This window comes from Ranitomeya variabilis, chromosome 4 (genome assembly GCF_051348905.1).
Source record: "Ranitomeya variabilis isolate aRanVar5 chromosome 4, aRanVar5.hap1, whole genome shotgun sequence".
NCBI lineage: Eukaryota > Metazoa > Chordata > Amphibia > Anura > Dendrobatidae > Ranitomeya > Ranitomeya variabilis.
In genome coordinates this window covers 200,671,269-200,686,368 of record NC_135235.1, presented here as the reverse complement: position 1 = coordinate 200,686,368, position 15,100 = coordinate 200,671,269, and the positions used below count along the sequence as shown (strand labels likewise).

Genomic DNA, 15,100 nt, shown 5'->3' with positions numbered 1-15,100 from the left:
TATAATGTTACAGGGTATATACACTAGATTCCTTGATATGGCGTTGATCCAGGGAACTAGTCTGATTGCCGTATGTGGAGTCGGGAAGGAATTTTTTTCCCCATGGTGGAGCTTACTCTTTGCCACATGGGGTTTTTTTGCCTTCCCCTGGATCAACATGTTAGGGCATGTTAGGTTAGGCTATGGGTTGAACTAGATGGACTTACAGTCTTCCTTCAACCTTAATAACTATGTAACTATGTAACTATACACACTACTAACATTAGTAGTGTGGAATATGCAAAAAAAAAAGGGATATGAGATGGTTTACTGTATGTAAACCATGTCTCATATCCTGTCGGGTTTGGGAAGGAGAAATGAAAAGCTGGCAATTGAATTACCGACTTTTCACTAACACCGGTGCGTATTTCTCGCAAGTCACACTGCTGGTCAGTGTGGAATCCGTATTTTTCTCGCCCCCATAGACTTTCATTGGCGATTTTTTTGCGCAATACGGTGACACGCAGCATGCTGCGATTTTGTACGGCCGTAGAAAGCCGTATAATACTGAACCGTAATATACGGCTAATAGGAGCAGCCCCATTGAGAATAATTGTGCCGTTTATTTTGCGAGTTTTACGGACGTAGTTTATGCGCTCATACGTCCGTAAAACTCGCTAGTGTGAGGCCGGCCTAAAAGATTTTTTTTTTTATTGCAAAATAAAGTTTTTGTATCGCCATATTTTGAGAGCTAGAATTTTTCCAAATTTTTCCTGACAGTCATACAACGGCTTTTTTTTTTAGCTGGACTAGTTGACATTTTTATTGGTACCATTTTTTAATGAAATAAACACAGCGGTTGTTGTAATAATTTATTGTTCTCTCAATCCATCAGGAACACCCTCGCTTGGAAAAATAATAAACGCACAAGATACATACCTTCTGGTGAACCGTCTCGTCCCACGAAGTAATCCATCTGAAGGGGTTAACTAATATTACAGGCAGGAGCCCTGCTAAATGCAGCTGTGCTCCGTGCTTGTAATTCCCCAGCGAATGAATGAAATGTAGGTCATTGACCTACATTTCCTTCAGTCGCGGTGATGCGCCCCCTGGTGGATGTCCTCATATGACCTGGAGCGTGGGAAAAAGTTCCCAGCCAACAAAATGGATGAATTAGAACTAATGTTGTTGGAGCATAATTATGACATGGTGGGGATATCTGAGACGTGGCTGGATGAGAGCCATGACTGGGCTGTTAACTTGCAGGGCTATAGCCTGTTCAGAAATGACCGTACAGATAAGCGAGGGGGTGGGGTGTGTCTGTATGTAAAATCGACCTTAAAACCCATCCTGCGTGATAATATAGGTGAATCTAATGAAAATGTAGAGTCTCTGTGGGTGGAGATAAGGGGAGGGGGAAAAAATAATAAATTACTGATAGGGGTTTGTTATAAATCTCCAAAACTAATGGAAGCAATGGAGAATATCCTCGTAAAGCAAATAGATGAAGCTGCGACTCAAGGAGAAGTCATTATTATGGGGGACTTCAACTACCCTGAAATAGATTGGGGAACAGAAACCTGCAGTTCCAGCAAAGGTAATCGGTTTTTGACAACTATGAGAGACAATTACCTTTCACAACTGGTTCAGGACCCAACAAGGAGGGGGGCACTGCTAGACCTAATATTAACCAACAGGCCAGACCGCATATCAAATATAAGGGTTGGGGGTCACTTGGGGAATAGTGATCACAAAATAATAAGTTTTCATGTAACCTTTAATAAGATGGGTAGTAGGGGGGTGACAAGGACACTAAACTTCAGGAGGGCAAATTTCCAACGGATGAGAGAGGATCTTGGTGCAATTAACTGGGACGATATCCTGAGACACAAAAATACACAAAGAAAATGGGAGACATTTATTAGCATCCTGGATAGGACCTGTGCACAGTATATACCGTATGGGAATAAACATACTAGAAATAGGAGGAAACCAATATGGCTAAATAGAGCTGTAAGGGGCGCAATAAGGGACAAAAAGAAAGCATTTAGAGAATTAAAGGAAGTAGGTAGTGAGGAGGCATTAAATAAATACAGAAAATTAAATACATTCTGTAAAAAGCAAATCAAGGCAGCAAAGATTGAGACCGAGAGACTCATTGCCAGAGAGAGTAAAAATAATCCCAAAATATTCTTTAACTATATAAATAGTAAGAAACTAAAAAATGACAGTGTTGGCCCCCTTAAAAATAGTCTGGGTGAAATGGTGGATGAGGATGAGGAAAAAGCCAATATGCTAAATGACTTTTTTTCATCAGTATTTACAAAAGAAAATCCCATGGCAGACAAAATGACTAGTGATAAAAATTCCCCATTAAATGTCACCTGCTTAACCCAGCAGGAAGTACAGCGGCGTCTAAAAATAACTAAAATTGACAAATCTCCGGGCCCGGATGGGATACACCCCCGAGTACTGCAGGAACTAAGTACAGTCATTGATAGACCATTATTTTTAATCTTTAAAGACTCCATAATAACAGGGTCTGTACCACAGGACTGGCGTATAGCAAATGTGGTGCCAATATTCAAAAAAGGGGCAAAAACTGAACTCGGTAATTATAGGCCAGTAAGTTTAACCTCTACTGTGGGTAAAATCCTGGAGGGCATTCTAAGGGATGCTATGCTGGAGTATCTGAAGAGGAATAACCTCATGACCCAGTATCAGCACGGGTTTACTAGGGACCGTTCATGTCAGACTAATTTGATCAGCTTCTATGAAGAGGTAAGTTCAGGACTGGACCAAGGGAACCCAGTGGACGTAGTATATATGGACTTTTCCAAAGCTTTTGATACGGTGCCACACAAAAGGTTGTTACATAAAATGAGAGTAATGGGGATAGGGGAAAATATGTGTAAGTGGGTTGAGAGCTGGCTCAGGGATAGGAAACAAAGGGTGGTTATTAATGGAGCACACTCGGACTGGGTCACGGGTAGCAGTGGGGTACCACAGGGGTCAGTATTGGGCCCTCTTCTTTTTAACATATTTATTAATGACCTTGTAGGGGGCATTCAGAGTAGAATTTCAATATTTGCAGATGACACTAAACTCTGCAGGGTAATCAATACAGGGGAGGACAATTTTATATTACAGGATGATTTATGTAAACTAGAAGCTTGGGCTGATAAATGGCAAATGAGCTTTAATGGGGATAAATGTAAGGTCATGCACTTGGGTAGAAGTAATAAGATGTATAACTATGTGCTTAATTCTAAAACTCTGGGCAAAACCGTCAATGAAAAAGACCTGGGTGTATGGGTGGATGACAAACTCATATTCAGTGGCCAGTGTCAGGCAGCTGCTACAAAGGCAAATAAAATAATGGGATGTATTAAAAGAGGCATAGATGCTCATGAGGAGAACATAATTTTACCTCTATACAAGTCACTAGTTCGACCACACTTAGAATACTGTGCACAGTTCTGGTCTCCGGTGTATAAGAAAGACATAGCTGAACTGGAGCGGGTGCAGAGAAGAGCGACCAAGGTTATTAGAGGACTGGGGGGTCTGCAATACCAAGATAGGTTATTACACTTGGGGCTATTTAGTTTGGAAAAACGAAGACTAAGGGGTGATCTTATGTTAATGTATAAATATATGAGGGGACAGTACAAAGACCTTTCTGATGATCTTTTTAATCATAGACCTGAGACAGGGACAAGGGGGCATCCTCTACGTCTGGAGGAAAGAAGGTTTAAGCATAATAACAGACGCGGATTCTTTACTGTAAGAGCAGTGAGACTATGGAACTCTCTGCCGTATGATGTTGTAATGAGTGATTCATTAATTAAATTTAAGAGGGGACTGGATACCTTTCTGGAAAAGTATAATGTTACAGGGTATATACACTAGATTCCTTGATATGGCGTTGATCCAGGGAACTAGTCTGATTGCCGTATGTGGAGTCGGGAAGGAATTTTTTTCCCCATGGTGGAGCTTACTCTTTGCCACATGGGGTTTTTTTGCCTTCCCCTGGATCAACATGTTAGGGCATGTTAGGTTAGGCTATGGGTTGAACTAGATGGACTTACAGTCTTCCTTCAACCTTAATAACTATGTAACTATGTAACTATACACACTACTAACATTAGTAGTGTGGAATATGCAAAAAAAAAAGGGATATGAGATGGTTTACTGTATGTAAACCATGTCTCATATCCTGTCGGGTTTGGGAAGGAGAAATGAAAAGCTGGCAATTGAATTACCGACTTTTCACTAACACCGGTGCGTATTTCTCGCAAGTCACACTGGTGGTCAGTGTGGAATCCGTATTTTTCTCGCCCCCATAGACTTTCATTGGCGATTTTTTTTGCGCAATACGGTGACACGCAGCATGCTGCGATTTTGTACGGCCGTAGAAAGCCGTATAATACTGAACCGTAATATACGGCTAATAGGAGCAGCCCCATTGAGAATAATTGTGCCGTTTATTTTGCGAGTTTTACGGACGTAGTTTATGCGCTCATACGTCCGTAAAACTCGCTAGTGTGAGGCCGGCCTAAAAGATTTTTTTTTTTATTGCAAAATAAAGTTTTTGTATCGCCATATTTTGAGAGCTAGAATTTTTCCAAATTTTTCCTGACAGTCATACAACGGCTTTTTTTTTTAGCTGGACTAGTTGACATTTTTATTGGTACCATTTTTGGTCACATAATATTTTGATCACTTTCTATTCCAATTTTTGGAGGCAGAATGAACAAAAACTAGCAATTCAGGATATATTTTATTTGTTTATTTTTTCATGCTGTTCCACTTATGGTAAAATTCATGACAGTTTTATTCTTCGGGTCAGTACAATTCCAGCGATACCACATTTATAGAAATGTTTAATGTTTTGGCGCTTTTACACAATAAAAACTATTTTATAAAAAAAAAAAAACTTTTTTGCATCACTTTATTCTGAGAGCTATAACTTAACTTTTTATTTTTCCGCTGATGGAGCTGCTTATTTTTTGCGGAACAAGATGACGTTTTCAGAGATTCAATTTTTATTTACCTTTGTCTTTTTGATCGCTTTTTATTCCACTTTTTGTGTGGTGAAATGATGAAAAAGCATAGTTTTTTTTTTTTTTTTTACAGTGTTCACTAAATGGGTTAACTAGTAGGACAGTTTTATAGGTCAGGTTGTTCCAGACATGTCAGTACCAAATATGTCTGTTAGTTTTTTGTTTTTACATAAATGTATTTATTTGGTTAATATTGTTTCACTTTTTTTTTGTTGATTTATCTTGTGATTTTTATTTTTTTTAATATTTTTTAAACTTTTTAGTTTACTTTTTTACCTTGTCCCAGGATGGGACATCAACGCTGATCTAAGGGTATATGTCCACGTTCAGGATTGCATCAGGATTTGCTCTGGATTTGACACAGGTAAAATCTGCACCAAATCTGCACCTGAGGTCACTGGCAGGTCACCTGCGTTTTTCATGCGGATTTGTGTGTGTTTTTGTAAGCTAAATAAAGATATACAAAAAAAAATTGTGATGTCATTTCTTGTCCAACCTCTTCATTTACATACTCCATTGAAGAATAATGTTTACACACATAGCTAGATAGATATCTATCATATCTATCTATCGTAGCCATCTATCGTATCTATTAATCTATTATCTATCTATCAATGTATCTATCGATATATCTATTCACAAAAAAGGAACAGCACAAACTTTAAACTTATCTCCGGGTGCAATTTCCTCCAGGTAACCTGTTCACCGGTTAACTCAAATGCATAAAGTCCAAAAAGCGCGTCATATAACTGTCGGGCTGCCGGCCAATCCAAGTATCAGAATACCGGCGCATGCGCAAACGCGCTATATGTCGCCATCTTTGTAGTGGCATATCATCCTATGCTAATCCATAATCCACTACAAAGATGGCGACATATAGCGCATTTGCGCATGCGCCGGTATTCTGATACTTGGATTGGCCGGCAGCCCGACATAGTTATCTGACGCGCTGGACATGCGCAGTTGAATTGTAGGAACGCTGAGAAAAATGCTGTCCTCCATTAGTAGCGGGTCACACTGGGGGTAAGAACAAGTGGAATATGAACATAATATATACAGTACAATGTTTGGATGGATTAGTTTACTAATATATAACCTATTTTACACAAAAGCACATATGCACTTTACAAAGATACCACTAGAGGGCAAATTGAACATGTGAAGGATTTTAGAATTGTATTGCATTTTATTGAACACAAATGGCACCTATTAAGGATCATGTTAAAAAGGTATAAATATGCACACAGCTGATGTAACCACTGCTTGAGAAAGGCTCAATCAGAGCCGAAACGTAGCTGCACAGACATGTGGTCTGATTAAACTCTGAGTCTGCACAGTTATATGGAAAATGGAGTGCTGCCTTCTTTTTTGGACTTTATCGATATATCTATATATAGATAGATATATCAGTAGATAATAGATAGATATATTGATAGATTAGATTAGATAGATAGATATGATAGATGTATATCTATCTAATCTAATCTAATCTATCGATATATCTATCTATTATCTACTGATATATCTATCTATATATAGATATATAGATAGATACATTGATAGATAGATAATAGATAGATAATAGATTAATAGATACGATAGATGGATACGATAGATAGATGGATACGATAGATGGATGGATACGATAGATGGATCACACATGCGAGAAATTCGGACGAGTCTCACATCTTAATACCCGGCACTGCCGCCGGCACTCAGGAGCGGAGCTTGCAGTTGCATGTATTTCTATGCAGCCGCACGCTCCGGTCCCGAGTGCCGGCGCCAGTGCCGGGTATTAAGATGCGAGACTCGTCTGAGTTTCTCACATGTGTGATCCCCGCCTTAAGTAAAGACACATACATCCATGAAATCTGCATTAGGCTGGGGTCACACTCGCGAGAAACTCACACAAGTCTCTCGCTTCAATACCCGGCACTGCCGCGGGCACTCGGGACCGGAGTGTGTGGCTGCATGTATTTCTATGCAGCTGAACGCTCTGGTCCTGAGTGCCCGCAGCAGTGTCGGGTATTTACTCTGGCCTTAAATGCAATATGTTTAATTAAAATAAATAAATAAATAAATAAAAATTGAAAAAAATGTCGTGGTCTCCCGCGCAATTTTCTGCGCCAGAGAGGGAAAGCCAGTGCCTGGGGGACTGATATTTGTAGCCTGGGAAGGGGTTAATACCCATGAAGCTTCCCAGGCTATGAATATCAGCCCACAGCTGTCTGCGTAGTCTTTACTGGCTATAAAAAATAGGGGGACCCCAAAAATAAAATGATGCGGGGTCCCCCTAAAATTTATAGCCAGAAAGGCTACGCAGACAGCTGCGGGCTGATATTCATAGCCTAGAGAGGGACCATGGATATTGTGGCCCTCCCAGCTACAAATACCAGCCCCCAGCCACCCCAGAAATGGCGCATCTATAAGATGCACCAATTCCGGCACTTAGCCTCTCTTCCCACTCCCGAGTAGACTTGGAATATGGGGTAATAAGGGGTTAATGACACCTTAGGTGACATTAAGCCCGGTTAATAATGGCGAGGCGTCAATAAGACGCCTATCCATTATTAATCCTAGTAAAGTGTAAATAAAACACTAGAAAAAAGTATTTTAATGAAATGATTACACACACTTTTTGACCATATCTTTATTGTACGCTCAATCCTCTTGAAGACCCTTGTCCTGCAGAAAAGCAAAAAAAAAACAAAAAAAACAAATTCATACTCCCTGTCCGCATATATCCCATAACAAGTGTCCCACGACAGGTCCAGCTCTGCTACATGTAGATGCCTGACATCCAGACATAGCAGAGCTTGTAGATGATCGCTGGAGATAACTGTCCAGCGATCACCTACATTCTAGCACTCACAGTCAGCTGATCGTGAGAACCAGCCTAGTGTGACCGGAGATAACCCCCGGTCACGTGCACCGCAGTTCTCACGGTAAGCTAAGTTATCGTGAGAACTTATGTTACCATGAGAACTGCAGTGGATGTGGGGCTTCCGGCGGCGGGACAGGTAAGACCGCATGTGACATGGGTAGTCAGCTGCATTAACACAGTTTCTACGCATTTCACTAATCATTAGATGCGGTTTAACCGCATCTAATGATAGTCTATGGTAAATTTATGGTGCGGTGACGGAGCGTCGCCGAATTGTAAACAGACATGCTGCGTTCTGAAAAGACACGCCGCATGTCCGTTTATGCGGGTCTGCCGCCTGCGTGTTTTACTGCATAGTGGAGAAGGGATTTTATGAAATCCCCTCCACTATGCTGTAACATCTGGATGCTGCATGTTTGACGCTGCGGCTCTATGCAGCGTTTCCTGAACGTTGACACATACCCTAATAATATGCAATGCTTTTGCGTTGCAGGGCATTAGCTCAGTGCATCACAGGCAGAAAGGAGGCATGTCAGCTCCTGCCCTAAGCAGGAGCTTACAGGCCACTGTCCCTGGGTGACCCTGTAGCCACCTTTTGGCCAGTTGTCACCATGAAGACCATTGGCACAACGCGATTGCAATTGTGCAGATGGAAGCAGAGACAGAGCTCCCTCCCTCTGCTATGCTGATCGATATTCGCTATCACCATTGACAGAGGCATCAGAGGGGTTAAACACTTGTGATAGGCGCTAGCACTGTTCGTGGGCATTGCCCCAGAAGGTCAGCCCTCATATAGAGCTGACACCCTCATTTGATCATTTAGGAGCTCGCTGTGAGCCTGTGCTATTGTCACGCAATATATGTATGGGCGGTTTGCGGGATCGCACCTGACGCAGGGCCGTGCATCAGGCTACAGGAGTTAAGGCTATGTTCATAAGTTGCGTTTTTGTAGTGTTTTATTTCCCCAGTGTTTTTTTAATGCAAATTAAAAGCTACTTTTTAAAGACAGCAAAAAAAAAAATCAGAAATCTAAAGCACATACTTGTTTTTTTGCCCAACTTAACAGGAAAACTGCAGAGTTTTTTTAAATCTGTGGCATGTCAATTCTTGCATCCATAGAAAGCAATAAAAAATGCAACCATGCATCTTTGTAGAATAAGATTATGTTCTCACGATGCGCTTTTGATGAGTTTTTGATGTTGCAGATTTTCCCGCACCATTTCTGCCCCATGAAGCAAAAAAGGTTACAAGCACATTGCGTTCCACTAGAGGGAGCACATTATTGAGTTCCACTAGAGGGAGCACATTGTTGAGTTCCCCTAGAGGGAGCACATTGTTGAGTTCCCCTAGAGGGAGCACATTGTTGAGTTCCCCTAGAGGGAGCACATTATTGAGTTCCCCTAGAGGGAGCACATTGTTGAGTTCCCCTAGAAGGAGCACATTGTTGAGTTCCCCTAGAGGGAACACATTATTGAGTTCTACTAGAGGGAGCACATTATTGAGTTCCCCTAGAGGGAGCACATTGTTGAGTTCCCCTAGAGGGAGCACATTGTTGAGTTCCCCTAGAGGGAGCACATTGTTGAGTTCCCCTAGAGGGAGCACATTGTTGAGTTCCCCTAGAGGGAGCACATTGTTGAGTTCCCCTAGAGGGAGCACATTGTTGAGTTCCCCTAGAGGGAGCACATTGTTGAGTTCCCCTAGAGGGAGCACATTGTTGAGTTCCCCTAGAGGGAGCACATTGTTGAGTTCCCCCAGAGGGAGCACATTGTTGAGTTCCCCCAGAGGGAGCACATTGTTGAGTTCCCCCAGAGGGAGCACATTGTTGAGTTCCCCCAGAGGGAGCACATTGTTGAGTTCCCCTAGAGGGAGCACATTGTTGAGTTCAATATGTAAATGAATGGTAAGCACACCAGCTCCCCCTAGTGGAAGTAACAGACCAAATTTTACCGTGACATAAGCAACTCTGGTGTTTGAGGAATCTAAGTGCCTTTCTGTCACATATGAAAACAATAGTATGATAATTTACATATTTTGCATGTGAATACCAAAGTCTCTAGTACCTAGTAATGATAATGCTAAGTTAATGTATATTTTCACAAATGTCTGTGTTACAGAAGCCTTATTAGTAAGCATACCCTTTTCTGGTGCACACCAGACCTTCAGCGCAAGGACAGCGTGGCAAACCCAAATCATAATCTGCCCCAAAGGTTATAAACTTTAAAAGGCTACTGGTCTGGGTACGACACTGTTCTCCTTCAGATGGAAACGGTAAACATATTGGGAATGGAAGTGCTGTGAAAAGAAAAAATTCTAGAGTTAATGCATAGAGAATAGCAGAAGAATTACAAGTAAATGTAACGTATGCAATCATAAGCAGGAATGAAAAATTACAATATTGATCTACTGTCATTGATAAATTGTATGGAATATTTTTAAAGAAATTGTCCAGTCACCTATAAAAAATATATGTTCAAACCACGTTTAGAATGCTATTGTAATGGAGTTCTGTCAGTGGTCGCCTGGCAGCATTAAAATGGCTACCATCGACTGGCTTCATGTAAGCTACTCCACTGACTATGTACCAGGGGTTGCCCTGTGCAAGGACCTGGGCTTAAATGGGGGCCCCTGGGATGGGGCCATGGAATAAACTGCTCTTGGGTGGAGCAGGCTGGAAGGAATAGTCAGGTACCCGGAACAGAACCAAGAAGGCACCAAAGGTACAAAATCAGAATCCGTAAGATTAGTCAGAAACAAGCCAAGATCAAAACAAGAAACAAAACAGACCGGAATAAACCAGGGGAGCATAAGGCTATATTTGGCAGCTTCCAGCAGTAAGCTGGAAGCTTCAGTAGGGTGTGGTGCTCTCCAATTGGCTGGAGCAGGGAGCTGATAACTCCAGCTGGAGAGCACACACCCATACTGTCTGACTGGGTGGCACTTAAGGTCCTAGCCACCCTAATCTACATGGTCAGATAGAGCCTGCCCCTAATCTAAATGTCTGTATAGAGCTTGTCGCCAGCACTACCGGAAGAATGAATGTGGTGGAACCTGGCGGCAGAAGAAGACGTCGCAGGAGCAGATCCTGGTGGAGATGTGACAACTAGAATAGGAGTAATAACCACTTTACCGATTGCTCCCATTCCACTATTTCCAGGGTCTATCGCCGGTCTGTCCTTCTTGATCCAGCGATGATGTTGATACTGATATATGACCAATCACTGGCTGCATGGGTGACATGTTACCACTTGAACAAGTGATTGACTACAACCATCAACGTGTTAGTGCAGGAAAAGAGAGAACAATAAAACAGTGGGATCCAAGAAGTGTTGGCCCCAGAGGGAAATCTGTGAAGACCAGCGGGAGATCTGTTATGCAAATATTACCTGTTCCATTATTTTACAGCATTTTAAGCTATTTTTTTAAGGTGGCTGGACAACCCCTTTAGGTAGATGAATGCACAGCTTTTTCATTAGGGAGATCGGAATAAAGGAAACAAAGGATCCTACAAGCCCAATCCTTTTTTCACTGTTTGGGATGGAAAGTTTGGACACCAACATTAAATACTGGTTTAATCCGATATCAATGGGCACATAAGTCTACAAATTCTGTAGTATTTATCCTAACCATGCACAAAGAAGCTGTGAATGAGCAGGAGTAAAGGTTCTATTCTAAATAGAGGAGTGATCACATTGGAGCCTCGTCTTGTAGTCACCATAGACCTAATATTACATGCTTTATATTAGGGGCAGTGGGGCTGATGCCTGTCAGCTCGCTAGGTCACTTGTTTGAGTAGGGACAGTTTCCTATAAGAATCCGATTCTCATGTTTCAGAAACAAATCTTTTAAGTGTGTCAGTAAATAATGGAGGCAATGAAACTAAATATCCCTGATATTCCGCACCCACAATGGACAGATCCTAATCTCAGGTGATACATCAGGTTTTGTTGCATTTGACTTGTAAACAGAGCAAAAGAAACAACAGAGCGACAAGTTAAGATATCAGATTTCTCTGTTTGCAAAGCTCACATCTTACAAACGTGGTTTTATTTCCTGTCAAAACAGGCGAACACAATGAGGAGTGTTATGTCCTAAGGTGATAAATGTTCCTGCCGGACTAAAATAATCACTAGGACGTCACTGGAAAGGCCCATTTATACACCGGTTGATTTCTGCCAATAAGTGAGCGCTGATTGACTATACAGGTCCTTCTCAAAAAATTAGCATATAGTGTTACATTTCATTATTTACCATAATGTAATGATTACAATTAAACTTTCATATATTATAGATTCATTATCCACCAACTGAAATTTGTCAGGTCTTTTATTGTTTTAATACTGATGATTTTGGCATACAACTCCTGATAACCCAAAAAACCTGTCTCAATAAATTAGCATATCAAGAAAAGGTTCTCTAAATGACCTATTACCCTAATCTTCTGAATCAACTAATTAACTCTAAACACATGCAAAAGATACCTGAGGCTTTTAAAAACTCCCTGCCTGGTTCATTACTCAAAACCCCCATCATGGGTAAAGGTACCGTCACATTAAGCGACGCTGCAGCGATAGCGACAGCGATGCCGATCGCTGCAGCGTCGCTGTTTGGTCGCTGGAGAGCTGTCACACAGACCGCTCTCCAGCGACCAACGATGCCGAGGTCCCCGGGTAACCAGGGTAAGCATCGGGTTGCTAAGCGCAGGGCCGCGCTTAGTAACCCGATGTTTACCCTGGTTACCAGCGTAAAAGTTAAAAAAACAAACAGTACATACTCACCAGCGCGTCCCCCAGCCTCTGCTTCCTGACACTGACTGAGCTCCGGCCCTAACAGCACAGGTCACCGCTGTGCTTTCACTTTCAGTTTAGGGCCGGCGCTCAGTCAGTGTCAGGAAGCAGAGGCTGGGGGACGCACTGGTGAGTATGTGCTGTTTGTTTTTTTAACTTTTACGCTGGTAACCAGGGTAAACATCGGGTTACTAAGCGCGGCCCTGCGCTTAGTAACCCGATGTTTACCTTGGTTACCAGTGTAAAATATCGCTGGTATCCTTGCTTTTGCTGTCAAACACGGCGATACACGGCGACCTAGCGACCAAATAAAGTGCAGACCTTCTAGCAGCGACCAGCAATTTCACAGCGGGATCCAGATCGCTGCTGCGTGTCAAATACAGCGATATCGCTATCCAGGTCGCTGCAACGTCACGGATCGCTGGCGATATCGCCTAGTGTGACGGTACCTTAAGACTAGCGACCTGACAGATGTCAAGAAGGCCATCATTGACACCCTCAAGCAAGAGGGTAAGACCCAGAAAGAAATTTCTCAACAAATAGGCTGTTCCCAGAGTGCTGTATCAAGGCACCTCAATGGTAAGTCTGTTGGAAGGAAACAATGTGGCAGAAAACGCTGTACAACGAGAAGAGGTGACCAGAACCTGAGGAAGCAGTGGACTGAGTCTGGTGTGGAAACATCCAGAGCCACCGTGCACAGGCGTGTGCAGGAAATGGGCTACAGGTGCCGCATTCCCCAGGTAAAGCCACTTTTGAACCATAAACAGCGGCAGAAGCGCCTGACCTGGGCTACAGAGAAGCAGCACTGGACTGTTGCTAAGTGGTCCCAAGTACTTTTTTCTGATGAAAGCAAATTTTGCATGTCATTCGGAAATCAAGGTGCCAGAGTCTGGAGGAAGACTGGGGAGAAGGAAATGCCAAAATGCCTGAAGTCCAGTGTCAAGTACCCACAGTCAGTGATGGTGTGGGGTGCCATGTCAGCTGCTGGTGTTGGTCCACTGTGTTTCATCAAGGGCAGGGTCAATGCAGCTAGCTATCAGGAGATTTTGGAGCACTTCATGCTTCCATCGGCTGAAATGCTTTATGGAGATGAAGATTTCATTTTTCAGCACGACCTGGCACCTGCTCACAGTGCCAAAACCACTGGTAAATGGTTTACTGACCATGGTATTACTGTGCTCAATTGGCCTGCCAACTCTCCTGACCTGAACCCCATAGAGAATCTGTGGGATATTGTGAAGAGAAAGTTGAGAGACGCAAGACCCAACACTCTGGATGAGCTTAAGGCCGCTATTGAAGCATCCTGGGCCTCCATAACATCTCAGCAGTGTCACAGGCTGATTGCCTCCATGCCACGCCGCATTGAAGCAGTCATTTCTGCCAAAGGATTCCCGACCAAGTATTGAGTGCATAACTGAACATTATTATTTGATGGTTTTTTTGTTTGTTATTAAAAAACACTTTTATTTGATTGGTCGGGTGAAATATGCTAATTTATTGAGACAGGTTTTTTGGGTTATCAGGAGTTGTATGCCAAAATCATCAGTATTAAAACAATAAAAGACCTGACAAATTTCAGTTGGTGGATAATGAATCTATAGTATATGAAAGTTTAATTGTAATCATTACATTATGGTAAATAATGAAATTTAACACTATATGCTAATTTTTTGAGAAAGACCTGTACAAGAGCAGCGCTCATTTAATGGCCAATTCACAAGGGCCGACAAAACTATATGGGGTCCCAAACAGCACGTATGTTGTTGGCAGCATATCCCAGGATTACACAAGATGATGCACTGTCAACAACAATGATTTTGTGGCATTTATGAACAATCCAAGCAGCTAGCGTCCGGGAATTGTATGCCTTCGATGACTTATGGTGTCACAACACAGCTGTTGGGTGACCGGGACCAGGGGCTCCTTCCATGTCCCTAACACTTGCAGGCGCCCTATTTCATCAGCATAAAGAAGAACCAGAAACACTGGAAATGAAGATATGGCCCCACAAAGCCCTGATCTCAACATCATTGCGTCTGTCTGGGATTAAGTGAAGACACTCAAGAATTTCTACAAGCGAGAACTGCAGAAGATCTGTAGTTGGTTCTCCAAGATGTTTGGTACAATCTCCCTGCCGATTACAAGTGTACTTAGAAGAATTGATGCTTTGATGATGTTTTGAAGGCAAAGGATGATTACACAAAATATTGATTTGATTTAGATGGTGTTCATTCACTTTGACATATTTCAATTGATAAAACTATACCATTGACATTTCTTTCTATAACATTGACCTTGTCGGGTCATTCTTTGTCATGTCCCATCATTCAGGAATCATACAGGCAGTATTGTATTATCATTGTGTTTCTATTATGCTGTATCATGGTTCT

At 42.2% G+C, this 15,100-nt stretch overlaps 1 protein-coding gene across 1 annotated transcript in view; it reads right to left on the bottom strand.

Moving 5' to 3' along the window:
- Positions 1-15,100, bottom strand: part of LOC143768591 (dickkopf-related protein 3-like) — a 41,437-nt gene that overhangs the window by 6,536 nt on the left and 19,801 nt on the right. The window contains exon 4 of the mRNA XM_077257228.1: positions 10,062-10,218. Coding sequence (XP_077113343.1) covers positions 10,062-10,218 — 157 coding nt within the window. The remainder of the gene's footprint in view (positions 1-10,061; positions 10,219-15,100) is intronic.